We start from the raw sequence: 13,217 nt of genomic DNA on the forward strand, positions 1-13,217 counted from the left end.
GCCGGAAGTACATCCGGCGGAGTGAAAACAGGAGGTAGAAAGTTCAGATCCGGGCTTCTCGAATGACCGCTCTGCTCCGCGTCTCGTTGGTTCCGGAGGTCGCTGCGGCTGTGGGAAATGCTGGCACGCGCAGCGCGGGGAACTGGGGCCCTTTTGCTCAGGGTAAGAACGAGGCAACCTTCTTCAAAGGTTGGGCCAGAGATCACCTTGGTGCTCAGCTAAGAAGGAGAGGGATTCTAAATTTGGAGAACTGAGGTCAGAGGTCATGGTTCTCACGTGAGTTCCTCTCAGAGGATCCTTTGGGGTGGCGGTTTAGGGAGATTCCTTTGGAACAGGCTCCTAGAGGGGTGGGGTACCCAGCTGGCTGGGATCTCTGTCAACCTTCGTCTACCCGTTAGGGCTCCGTGCAGACTTCTGGCCGTGCTTCGCGCCGCGCCTCCTCCGGACTGCCCCGAAACACCGTAGTACTGTTTGTGCCACAGCAGGAAGCCTGGGTGGTGGAGCGAATGGGCAGATTCCATCGGATCCTGGAGCCTGTAAGAACCTCTACTGCCCACCCCTAGGCAGCCTGATGCCCAGTTCCCTCACGACATTGGGGGATGGGAGTGGGACCTCCTTGGGGCTTGCCCTCACCATTGGCTTGCAAGTCCCCAGGCGAGGCCAAACCAGGCAGGGCTTAGGCTTCTGACTGTCATAGCCATGTTCCTGCCTTTTCCTATTGCCCTAGCATCCCACAAGTCCCATTCTTGGGAATCTCTCCTACCTATCCTCTCAGCTCCACTTCTCTGCATGGAGAAAGCTACTCTGCTGGCTCCCATTCCCTTGACTGTCCCATCCATTCAGGCGCCCAGCCTAACATTCCTATTTTTTCAGGTTTCCCTACCATTGACGCCCTCAACCTTTACTTTTCTGGACGTGTTATATGTTGATTCCCTGCTCACTTGAGGCCTAGCTTGGATCCCAACCCCCATCCTTCTGAAGACCTATGACTCTTCTTCCTAGGGCTTGAACATCCTCATTCCTGTGTTAGACCGGATCCGATATGTGCAGAGTCTCAAGGAAATTGTCATCAACGTGCCTGAGCAATCGGCTGTGACTCTTGGTGAGGGGTGCGGGTGACATGGGAGCTCTGAGGCCATTAGAATGTAGTTGCTGGAAATCTAGAGCTTAGGAGAAAGAGCTGATTGGGACCTGAGGCCTCACTTTCCTCCTTTTCTCTCCTGCATCTGCAGACAACGTAACTCTGCAAATTGATGGAGTCCTTTACTTGCGCATCATGGATCCTTACAAGGTACCTGCCTTCTGCTTTATTCAGCTCCTGAGTTAACTCTCTTCACTAAAATCTTACATCTAAGCATCTTACACTATCTGTGCTCCTTTCAGGCAAGCTATGGTGTGGAGGACCCTGAGTATGCTGTCACCCAGCTAGCTCAGACAACCATGAGATCAGAGCTTGGCAAACTCTCTCTGGACAAAGTCTTCCGGGTAAGGGGATCTGAGCCAGAGTTAGGGTTTGAAGATTCATGCTTGCCATGCGTCAGTCCTTTCCGGGGGTTAAGATCAGTCTGAGGCTCTTCTCAGCTTAGACTCATGAGTGTGTTGAAGCTTACACCGCTCTTACATCTCACTTCCTCCAGGAGCGGGAGTCCCTGAATGCTAATATTGTGGATGCCATCAACCAGGCTGCTGACTGCTGGGGCATCCGCTGCCTCCGTTATGAAATCAAGGATATCCATGTACCACCCCGGGTGAAAGAGTCCATGCAGATGCAGGTGGGGCCAGGGAAGACTTCTGGTTGCTCTAGTTGCATGGGGACCTAGACTCCCTTCCCTATTGTGATAGGTACAGTTGCCAATGTCTATGAGAGTTTACTCTGACTTGTTGATTGGGGTTGCTGGGGGCTTCCAGGTGGAGGCAGAACGGCGGAAACGGGCCACAGTTCTGGAGTCAGAGGGGACTCGAGAGTCGGCCATCAACGTGGCCGAAGGGAAGAAGCAGGCACAGATCCTGGCCTCTGAGGCAGAAAAGGCTGAACAAATAAATCAGGCTGCAGGTCAGCAGAGAGTAGAGCCTAAGAGAGGAGATTGGTGCTGGGACAGGAACTTTGGGGTACTTTGACCTCAGGGGTCAATCTCTGTCTCTTCTTTTCCAGGAGAAGCTAGTGCAGTTCTGGCCAAGGCCAAGGCTAAAGCCGAAGCTATTCGGATCCTGGCTGCAGCTCTGACACAACATGTGAGAGGCCCCTGGTGGGAATGGGAGGCAGGAATTGACAGTGGAAGAGGTTCTTTTATCTACCCTCGGGAGAAGTTCCTGCCTTTGTGGGTTCCCTTGAGCAGGATTACATGATAGCTTTTATTATGATCTGCATATCATCTTTTCAGAAACTTGACTTTTCATCTGTACTCTCCCACTCTACCATACCCCCTTCTCTTAAGTCTGTAATCTCTGATTTTATCCCTACTGTGGCCACAGAATGGAGATGCAGCAGCCTCACTGACCGTGGCTGAGCAGTACGTCAGCGCGTTCTCCAAACTCGCCAAGGACTCCAATACTATCCTGCTGCCTTCCAACGCCGGTGATGTCACCAGTATGGTGGCTCAGGTTAGAGTGCCCTGAGAACCTGGCAGAGACTGAGACCCCACCCTACGACCACTACCACCACCACCATTTATATACCAGAGAGGTCTTCAGAGCGCCTTGAGACCTAGACCTCTTTTCATTCCTTGTAGAGAACAAATCTCCGAGAATGAGATATCCCACACATCCCTGAAGATAAGGAAGCTCTTGAAACATCTTTTTTTTTTTTTTTTTTTTTTTTTAAAGATATCTATACTAGTATTCTGAGAGTGGCCCTACTCTAGTAGTTTGTACGATTCCTAAAACCAACTCCAAAACTTATAAGACTGATGTTTGAGAGAGAGAGAAATTAAAAACAAGCTGACTGACTACAGCCCCATCTTCTTTTTAGCTATTGATAGATTGTGTTATACCTTCTGCTGTATGTCCTCATGGCTCTCTCTGTTCCTCTCTTTAGGCGATGGGTGTGTATGGGGCCCTCACCAAAGCCCCAGTACCAGGGGCCCAGGACTCAGTCTCCAGCAGGAACAGCAGAGATGTCCAGGGCACAAATGGAAGTCTTGATGAGGAACTTGATCGAGTCAAGCTGAGTTAATGGAGCTGGGCTTGGCTGGAGAGGCTGGGGACAGGGAAGCAGCACTCCCAAACTCTGACTCTAGCCTCTCTGTTGAGAGATTTTGGTTATTATTTTTTTATTTGAATTTAATCATGTAATAAACTCACCAGTGGAAAACCAGAAACTGTCCTCCCTGAACGAAGTTGAGTAAGTCTCCAGTGTTTTCCTTGGGTGTCCACTCCCACCCTCTAGTCCTGTCAGGTCTTGGGAATCAGTTTCTCTGTGAGCAAGAATGAACCTGATATAATGTGAAATAATCTTTTCTGTCTTCAGGAAAAGCTATGGGTTAGGGTAGAAGGATTAAGGCATATATCTACTGAACTGCCAGCTGGGGAGTATAGTCCTCTTCCTGCTAAGTGTGGGGCTGTAAATTTGAGCAGGCGTTTGGGGATTTTTCATGAAAAAGACTGTCCTGGCAGGGTAGTGCTGCTGAATCCTTAAAGGGTCTTCAGGGACTGATACTCATTCGTTTATTCAAAAATATTTAATGATGTCTACAGTATGCCAACCTCAGTGTTAGACATGGGTTACAAAAGCAACTGAGATGCAGCAGTCTCTGCTTTCACAGAATACCAGGTCAAGGAGGGAAGACAAACAAGGAAGCAGACAGATACAAAGTGATAAGGGCTGTGATAGAGGAAAATTCTGGCTAGGGATTCTTGGGGCAGAAGCATGTCAGCCTGAAGGCAGCAAAGTTGCCAACTCTGCCATTGAGCTCAGGCTGGAAAAAATTTTTTTCTTTTTTTATTAAAATTTTTTTTTTTATTATGGTAACATTGGTTAACAAAATCCAATAAGTTCCAAGTGTACAACAAAATAATAAGTCATATAATGCATTGTATGTTCACTGCCTATAGTTAGATTTATTTTTGTCACCACATATTTGATCCATTTTACCCCATCCACTCTCCCTCCCCGCTCCACACTCCAGTAACACTAGTCTACTGTTCATGTCCATGAATCTTTGTCATGTTTATTGCTGTTAGATTTATATCCCACATATATATAAGTGATAGGTGGTTTTCAGCTTTTTCTATCTGACTTATTTCACTTAGCATGATTATCTCAAGATCTATACATGTTGTTGAAAATGGCAGTATTTCATCTCTTCTTATAGTTGAGTAATATTCCATTGTACATATGTACCACATCTTCTTAATCCAATTATCTATTGTGGGACACTTCGATTGTTTCCATGTCCTGGCCACTGTGAATAATGCTGCTATGAACATTGGTGTGCATGTTATCTTTTTCAGATAAATATTTTCAAGTCTTTGGGGTAAATACCCAGTAGAGGGATTGCTGGATCATATGGTAGATCAAGTCTTAGTTTTTTGAGGAACCTCCATACTGTTTTCCATAGTGGCTGTATCAATTTGCAGTCCCACCAGCAGTGTATGAAGGTTCCTTTTTCTCCACATCCTCTCCATCACTTGCCCTGTTGATAACAGCCATTCTAACAGGTGTGAGATGGTATTTCATTGTGGTTTCGATTTGCATTTCCCTAGTAGCTAGTGAGGTTGAGCATCCTTTCATATGTTTGTTGGCCATATTTATGTCTTCTTGGGAGAATTGTCTGTTCAGGTCCTCTGCCCATTTTTTAATTAGATTATTTGTTTTTTTGTTATTGAATTGTATGCATTCTTTGTATATTTTGGATATTAGCCCCTTATTGGAGGCATTGCTTGCAAATATATTTTCCTATTTAAATGGTTGTCAGGCTGGAAAAATTAATGCATTCACCAAGCTAGGGTTTGAGGCTAGAATATGCAAAAGCCCATAGCTCAGGAAAAGTTGGAACATTCAGAGTTATATGCTGGGGCTGGATGGAGTAGGGGGTGTTAAAGGGTTGTGACTATATGGGAAGGGGCAAGTCACAGGGAGATAAGAGTCTTGAAGAATTTGGACTTTATCCTTAAGGTAGGGGGTGATTCATAAGGGTTTTTTCCCCCTTCTATTGAAGAATTTTAAGATTAAGGTAATCACATTACTTAAGATAGAGCTGTTCTGTTACAATGTAGACAAGGTATTTGAAGGAAAAATGAGAGGCTGGAAGGACAAAGCTGCCTCGCTGATCCCAGAGAGGCAGAGGAGGCCCAAACTAAGAGGTAAGGAGCCATCGGGATGGAGGTAGAGGAATGATTCAACATATTTCTGAATTAGAACTTATTCATTTGTCCATTCAATAACTATTTATTGAACCCCAACTATGTGCCAGACACCAAAGATACAGTAATGAAGAAAACAAAATTCCCTGCCCTCAATGAGCTTCCATTCTATTTGGAAGGGACAAACCATTAATAAGATGTATAGTATTTAAGATGTTGATGAGTTGTGCTAAGAAGAAATTAAAGAAAGGAAGGAAGGTGGGGAATTTGGAGGTGGGGTAATATTAATTAGAGGATTTCAGGAAGCCTCACTGATGTTACATTTGAGCTTAGATATGGAGATCGGGGGAATCTGGGAGTAAATTTGGACATCTGGGAGTAAAGCTGATAGAGGAAATGGCAAATGTAAAGGCCCTGAGGCAGAGCAAGCCTTTCATAACTGGAAGAACAAAGAAGCTGAGTGGATGGAACAGTTAAGGAAGTAAGTGGCAGCTAGATGAATCAGATGGAGGTGGGGAGCTGGTGTGTAGATTTACAGGGTTATATATATAGTACCACTATAAGAACTTAGGCTTTACTCTGAGATGAGAAACCACTGGAGAGGTTTTTTCTTTGTTTTTAATAGTAGCTTTGCTGAGATGTAGTTCACATACAATTCACCCATTTAAAGTGTAACTTAATTTGTAGTATATTCAGAGTTGTGCAACTGATGCAGGACAGGGCAAATTACCCCAAGTGGGGGAACTCAAGCCCTGAACTGAGAAAGCGTCCTTGGCTGAGCATAAGAATTCAAACACATGCCCAAGTTAGAGTCAAAAGGAAAGTTTATTAGAGAAGGGATAACACTCCGTAGACAGAGCATAGTCTCCTCTCAGAGGCAAAAAGTAAGAGAGACTTAGAGGGACAGAGACAATAGAGACAGGGACAGAGACAAGAGCAAAGGCACAGAGAGAACCTGAGTGTGTTTGGGGAATTCAGATTATATATCTTTCTTCAGTTTCTGTGAATTATAGTTTAAAAGCTTTGTTTACCCATTTTTCTTTGATATATATACAGTGAGAAAAGATTAAGATTATATAGCAAGAAAAGGTAAGAATATGTAGCTGCTGGCAATTCCGAGCCTTTGATCCATAGGTTCCCCATGTTTTTAGCCATAGGGAATGAATGATTTTATTTTGTGAAGAGCCCCACTTAAAGACTTTTTCTGTTTTCCCTTCACAGTGTGGGGAAATGGTTTGTTAGCAATCCCAGCAGAAATCTTCCTTTGTACTGCAGGTTTCCTCCTGGTCTGGCTGCAGGGCTGATTAGCATATTACATTCTCTAAATATAGCTTGATTTAACATTTTAGTTCTCTTATATTACAGCCATCACAATTTTAGAACATTTTCATCACCACTCCCCCATCTCCAACCCATCACAAAAACCCTGTATCTATTAGTCACTCCCAGCTGTAGGCAACTACTAATTTACTTTGTCTCTGTAGATTTACATATTCATATAAATGGAATAATATAATATGTGCCATTTTGTGATTGGCTTCTTTCATTCAGCATGTTTTTAAAGTTCATCCATGTAGTAGCATCACTTTTTATGGCTGAACAATATTCCATTTTATAGACAAACCATTTGTTTATCCATTCATCACTGGTTCCACCTTTTGATTATTATGGATGATGCTACTATGAACATTTGAGTTTTTGTGTGGATATGTTTTCAATTCTCTTAGGTACATACCTGGGAGTGGAACTGCTGGATCATATAATAACTCTATGTTTAACCTTTTGCAGAACTGCCAGACCGTTTTCCAAAGCTGCTGCACCATTTTACAATCCCAACAGCAGTGTACGAGGGTTAAAATTTCTCCACATCCGTGCCAATACTTGTTATTTGTCTTCTTGATTATAACCATCCTAGTGGGTTTAAAATGGTATCTCTAGTATTTCTAATGTTGCGCATCTTTTCATGTGTTTATTGTTATTCACATAGCTTCTTTGGAGAAACGTCTATTCAGATCCTTTGCTCATTTTTAAATTGGAGTTTTTGATTTTTTTATTATTGAGTTGTAAGATTCAGTGAGAGATTTGGAGAGGAAGAATAATAAAATCTATCACTTGGAGTCAGCTAAGCGAAAAGGGGGAAATAAATATTATCCCTAATTTACAGAAGAGATATTGCCCAATAATGACAGTGTGTGGAGGAGCTAGGTTTAAACACTTTTATTCCAGAGGCCTAGTTCTTAGTCTTAACCATGAACGGACAGTGGTTCCCTGAACTCATCTTCTAGCTTAGTCTCTTGACCCGAATTCTAAATTATTATTATCTTCCATTAAACTCTACCTCTTGCCTGCACTGCGCTCCTTGCCGAACTTCCTCGGAGGTGCCGGCAGATGGCGATGGGGCCCCAACAGGCCGCTCTGTCCAGAGCGCGCGCGTCTGTGGTGCCAGGCAGCGAGCGCCTCGGCTGCACTTCCGGGCCGCTGTTCAAGGTGAGCCAGGGTCTCCCCGAAGTAAGGGATTCCTGTCCCCCACCTCCCCCGCCAGTTCACAGCTTAGCGTGTCCAGTACCGGGGTCAGGGTGCCCAGGCGGGGGCCAGGAAGCCCCGGGAGGAGGCAGAGCTATCTGTACGACTAGGTCCCATCGAGGCCAAACCGACTTTAGACCCCGCGCCTCTGACGTGCTACGCTGGGGAAGTCGTGCCTCTGGTCTCCTGGCGATCCCAGCTGTCCGGAAGCGGAGTGTGACTCCTCCTCTCCGTCTCCGTCTGGCGGCACTGTCAGTCTGGTCCGCAGGGTTCTCCAGTAGCCGCGAGCCTTGGCCACCGCAGGGGTGTTGAGACTGGGAAAGAGAGAGGAGGAGAAACAGGCTGTCAGAGAGCAGTCTACGACTTGGAATAAGTTTCCCTCACGGACTGTATTTTTCATCATTGGGATCTCCTGGAGTCCACTTGTAAATGCCTATGCTCCAGTTCAGAAATCCTGATTCAGTAGATCTGGGATGGGGCTTGGAAATCAGCATTTTAAAAAGCCACTCCAGGTTGGTGTCCATAGTCTACGGATCTCTCCTTCAGAAAAATGGTAAAACTGTTGGAGAGGAACATTGCATTGGGTTGAGCATGGAACTGTTTATTTTCAGGAAGGCTTCCAAAAGGAAGTGATTCTAGCTGGGCTTTGTGTTGAAGCACCAGAATATCCACTGGTTCTTTGCCCCACAGTGATGAATTCACTCCCCTGCCACCACCAGGATGCAGAAAATCTCAGTGCTGCTCTTCCTGGTCTGGATCTGCTTCCTCTTCTACGCCGGCATTGCCCTCTTCACCAGTGGCTTCCTACTCACCCGTTTGGAGCTCACCAACCATAGCAGCTGCCAAGAGCCCCCAGGCCCTGGGTCCCTGCCATGGGGGAGCCAAAGGGAGCCCAGGGCCTGCTGGATGGATTCCCGATTCTCCCGGCTTGTGTTGGTGCTGATAGATGCTCTGAGATTTGACTTCGTCCAGCCACAGCGCTCAAACGTTCCTGGGGAGACTTCTGTCTCCCTGCCCTTCTTGGGCAAACTGGGCTCCTTGCAGAGAATCCTTGAGATTCAGCCCCACCACGCCAGGCTCTACCAATCTAAGGCTGATCCCCCAACCACCACCATGCAGCGCCTCAAGGCCCTCACCACTGGCTCACTGCCTACCTTTATTGATGCCGGCAGTAACTTTGCCAGCTATGCCATAGTGGAAGACAATCTCATTAAGCAACTCATCAGTGCAGGTCAGTCTGGGCCTCCTGGAGGCCAGAAGTACTTTGGCAAATTCTTTAGAAGTCAGAGAGCCAGAACTTAGGGTGTCCAGCTGCATGCTTGACTACGCTGTGAGAGGACAGGGGAGGAGAAAGAGACCAGGCCCCTGCATGCAGGAAACACAGGTCCAGGCTTTGTCCTTCTGGAGTTTCTAATCTGCATGGGGTGTTGGTTTTCCTTTTGAGGCACTCTCAGTAAAGGGGCGGGAGAGAAGAGACAATGTGGGCCTGGATACCCTCAAAAGTGTGGAGGAGAGAGCAGAGGGTCAGGCCCTGTTCTTTCACTGACTTGGAAAACACAATATACACCCAGGAAATACTGAGCAGCAGAGATAGCCAGAGACAGAACTAGCAGAGTCATTTGTAGAAACAAGGAGTAGAGTATGGTTATAAAGGAAAGCTTCCTGGCAGAAAATTTTAGACCTTGAAGGATAAAGAATTGCTGGATGGGATTTCTGTGCCTTAGGGTGCATAGTTGAGATTTCCGATGAGTGTTTAAAGGGCCTCCTCTCCTTTTCTCCTGTCCTGACTCGTGCTCAGTCTCTGACCCACTCTCATGTCCCTGCAGGAAGGCGTGTGGTCTTCATGGGAGATGATACCTGGAAAGATCTTTTTCCTGGAGCTTTCTCACAAGCTTTCTTCTTCCCATCCTTCAATGTCAGAGACCTACACACAGTGGACAATGGCATTCTGGAACACCTCTACCCAACCAGTGAGCACAGGACCAGAGGCAGACCTGACTAAGACTGGGAGCTGGGGAGGGCTATTTTAGTCCACAAATTCTAAGCTTCCCATGGGTGCGATGGCCTGGGCTTGTGTCCCTAGACCTAGGAGCATCAGAGCCTGGCTGGGTTTGAGGAGTGGGCCTTAGTCCCCCGTGCTCAGTGTTCTCCCCTTCACAGTGGACAGTGGTGGATGGGACGTGCTGATTGCTCACTTCCTGGGTGTGGATCACTGTGGCCACAAGCATGGCCCTCACCACCCTGAAATGGCCAAGAAACTTAGCCAAATGGACCAAGTGATCCAGTGAGTGTGGGATATTGGCTGGGAGATCTGGTTTGTGTCTGAGAATCTCAGGTTACATGGTCCCAAGAGAAAAACTCCTTACCTTGGAGCCTCTTTCCTGGCTGAAGTCTGTCGTCTCTAGGGCTTTTTCTGAAGCTAGGGGCCTAATCCATCTTGAGTAGCTCAGTGTGTGGCTTTGGGTAGTAGGGTTGTTACTGAAGAGATATCTCTCTGCCAGTGGTCTAGGCCCTACTAATGGAAGTTATAGCTGGGAGTGAATGGGCACCTGAGAAAAACCTTTATTTGTCCCTACCCCCTGACACATTCTTTGGCCCCCAGGGGAGTCGTGGAGCGTCTAGAGAATGACACATTGCTAGTGGTGATTGGGGACCATGGGATGACCAAGAATGGGGACCATGGAGGAGACAGTGAACTGGAGATCTCGGCTGCACTTTTTCTGTACAGTCCCACAGCCCTCTTCCACAGGGCACCTCCAGAGGTGAGGCCTGAGGTGTGCTTTGCCTCCAGGTATTCAGCTTGCATCATGATCACAGCATCTTTGTGGATGCCTCTGTTTTACGCCCCCAAATTCATGACCCCCTCGTCATCCCCCACTCTCATTTCCTACCTACGCCCTTATGTCTTCTATCCCAAACACTGACTTCAGCTCTTTGGTTAACCTATTAATCCCTGTCCTTGTTTTATAGGAGCCAGAGGTAATTCCTCAAGTCAGCCTTGTGCCTACACTGGCCCTGCTGCTGGGCCTGCCCATCCCATTTGGGAACATTGGGGAAGTGATAGTTGAGCTGTTTGCAGAGGTCGAAGACTCCCAGCCTCACTCCTCTGCTCTGGCCCAAGCCTCAGCTCTTCATCTCAATGCCCAGCAGGTAGATAATGGTCTGGGCTTCCAGGGAACAGAGCTGGGGTGGGCATGGGAGAAGCATAGTGACATACTGTATTGTCCTTTGTTCAGTCTTAATCCCACCCTCTGTAGCCATGTCCTTCCATTATCCCTTCCTTCTCCCCTGTCCTGGACAGTTTGGATCTTCTGGACAGATTCTAAGTATTCCCTTTGGTAATACCTATCCTTGACTCTGTTCTAATTTATATCTGACCTGTTCCCCTTGGCCTCTGACTTTTTCTGCCAGGTGTCCCGATTTCTTCACACCTATTCAGCTGCTACTCAAGACCTCCAAGTGACGGAACTTCGTCGGCTACATAATCTCTTCTCCAAGGCCTCTGCTGACTATCAGCGACTTCTGCAGAGCCCCCAGGGGGCCGAGGCAGCACTACAGACTGTGATTACTGAGCTGCAGCAATTCCTGCGAGGAGTTCGGGCCTTGTGCATTGAGTCTTGGGCTCGTTTCTCTCTGGTCCGCATGGCAGGGGGTGCTGCTCTCTTGGCTGCTGCCTGCTTTCTCTGCCTACTTGTATCCCAGTGGGCAACATCCCCTGGCTTCTACCTTTGCCCTCTCCTAGTACTTGTGGCCTGGGGTCTGGCTGGGGTCATATTGTGTGCTGGACTCCTAGCAATTACTGGGCTGAAGCTGGATCCAGTAGTTCTAGGGGCTATGGCTGCAGTGGGCTCCCTTGTGCCGTTTCTGTGGAAAGCTTGGGCTGGTTGGGGGTCAAAGAGGCCCTTGGTAGCCTTGCTTCCCATCCCTGGGCCTGTCCTATTATTCCTACTCATTCGCTTTGCTGCTTTATTCTCTGATAGTTTTGTTGTAGCTGAGGCCAGGGCCACCCGCTTCCTTTTGGGCTCATTCATCTTGCTCCTGGTTGCCCAGCTTCACTGGGAGGGCAAACTGCTACCGCCTAAGCTACTCACAATACCCCGCCTTGGCTTTTCAACCCCAACAGCCCCGCCACGGCACAATAGCATGCAAGCCCTGGGGCTTGGAGTTACATTGCTTTTGTGTATAAGGCTAGCTGAGTTTTTTCATCGCTGCCCTGAAGAGACACCTGTTTGCCACTCCTCTCCCTGGCTGAGCCCCCTGGCATCCACTGTGGGTGGTCGAGCCAAGAATTTGTGGTATGGAGCTTGCGTGGGAGCGCTGGTGGCCCTGTTAGTTGTTGTGCGCCTGTGGCTTCGCCGCTATGGTAATCTCAAAAGCCCTGAGCCCCCTGTGCTCTTTGTGCGGTGGGGGCTGCCACTAATGGTGCTGGGCACTGCTGCCTACTGGGCATTGGCATCAGGGGCTGATGAAGCACCCCCACGTCTCCGGGCCTTGGTTGCTGGTGCGTCAGTTGTGCTGCCTAGGGCTGTGGCAGGGTTGGCCGCTTCAGGGCTCATGCTGTTGCTCTGGAGGCCTGTAACAGTGCTGGTGAAAGCTACGATGGGTGCTCCAAGGACCAGGACTGTCCTCACCCCCTTCTCAGGCCCTCCCACTTCTCAGGCTGACCTGGATTATGTAGTTCCTCAAATCTACCGACATATGCAGGAGGAGTTCCGGGATCGGCTGGAGAGAAGCAAATCTCAGGGCCCCCTGACTGTGGCCGCCTATAAGTTGGGGAGTGTCTACTCAGCTGCTATGGTCACAGCCCTCACCTTCTTGGCCTTCCCACTTCTGCTATTGCATGCAGAGCGCATTAGCCTTGTGTTCCTGCTTCTGTTTCTGCAGAGCTTCCTTCTCCTGCATCTGCTTGCTGCTGGGATACCCATCACCATCCCTGGTAAATACTTAGCCCTGATTCATCCAAGGACAGTAGGGATATGAGTTTGGCCCCTTCTGTTTTCAGGGAGTGTTGCTCTTCAGGTTCTTCACTTTGACCCAGGGTCTCATTCCCCACACAGTTGGGAGGATCTTTCTGATGTCCTCTCTCTCCATTTAGCTTGTAGCCAAGGTAATTGAACCCTCTTCTTGGCTCCCAAGACCAACAAGGTTCATGAAGGAGGGAGACGAGTACTCCAAGACTCATTTCTTAAAGAAATGCTGCATCTTCATGAGTGCATATTCTGATTTTCCAGTCATGGGAGTGTTGAATTATGAATATATAATGTCATAGTGAGCTGTGTACATATGAGAAAGAGAGTGACAGCAGTGGGGTTCAGATTAGAGTAATGGGACTTCGTGCCAGAGAGGGAATTAGAATAACAGAGTGCTGACTATAGGAGACGAGTGATGGGAGA

The 13,217-nt window shown here is 47.7% G+C and overlaps 2 protein-coding genes across 6 annotated transcripts in view; both read left to right on the plus strand.

The window, feature by feature from the left end:
• Positions 1 to 3,335, plus strand: STOML2 (stomatin like 2). 2 transcript variants are annotated; one of them, XM_039875498.1, is made up of 10 exons: positions 1 to 162; positions 399 to 536; positions 1,003 to 1,102; positions 1,233 to 1,291; positions 1,384 to 1,485; positions 1,638 to 1,772; positions 1,909 to 2,053; positions 2,153 to 2,232; positions 2,473 to 2,601; positions 3,035 to 3,335. In XM_039875498.1, exons 1-10 carry the CDS (start codon positions 118 to 120, stop codon positions 3,170 to 3,172), a joined length of 1,071 nt encoding a protein of 356 aa, XP_039731432.1. In that variant the 5' UTR covers positions 1 to 117; the 3' UTR covers positions 3,173 to 3,335. The 2 variants fall into 2 exon arrangements, with proteins under 2 accessions (XP_039731432.1, XP_039731433.1); XM_039875499.1 differs by having other exon boundaries at positions 134 to 276.
• A 4,365-nt stretch (positions 3,336 to 7,700) lies between these two features.
• The window catches only part of PIGO (phosphatidylinositol glycan anchor biosynthesis class O), a 7,869-nt gene continuing 2,352 nt past the window's right edge, over positions 7,701 to 13,217 (plus strand). For 2 of the 4 annotated variants that reach the window (XM_039875471.1, XM_039875475.1), the window contains exons 1-6: positions 7,795 to 9,055; positions 9,651 to 9,794; positions 9,985 to 10,108; positions 10,427 to 10,586; positions 10,795 to 10,974; positions 11,236 to 12,760. In XM_039875471.1, coding sequence (XP_039731405.1) covers positions 8,545 to 9,055; positions 9,651 to 9,794; positions 9,985 to 10,108; positions 10,427 to 10,586; positions 10,795 to 10,974; positions 11,236 to 12,760 — 2,644 coding nt within the window. In that variant the 5' untranslated portion in view covers positions 7,795 to 8,544. The other 2 variants (XM_039875472.1, XM_039875473.1) reach the window with 2 other exon arrangements.

Source organism: Pteropus medius, unplaced genomic scaffold (assembly GCF_902729225.1).
Source record: "Pteropus medius unplaced genomic scaffold, Ma_sr-lr_union100, whole genome shotgun sequence".
Classification (NCBI taxonomy): Eukaryota; Metazoa; Chordata; class Mammalia; order Chiroptera; family Pteropodidae; genus Pteropus; species Pteropus medius.

Excerpts from the sequence above, each read along its gene's own strand:
- STOML2 (XM_039875498.1), top strand. The coding sequence starts at position 118 with ATGCTGGCACGCGCAGCGCGGGGAACTGGGGCCCTTTTGCTCAGG. Across the intron at positions 1,486-1,637 it reads CTCTGGACAAAGTCTTCCGG|GAGCGGGAGTCCCTGAATGC; the intron begins GTAAGGGGATCT and ends CACTTCCTCCAG. Across the intron at positions 1,773-1,908 it reads AAGAGTCCATGCAGATGCAG|GTGGAGGCAGAACGGCGGAA; the intron begins GTGGGGCCAGGG and ends GGGGGCTTCCAG.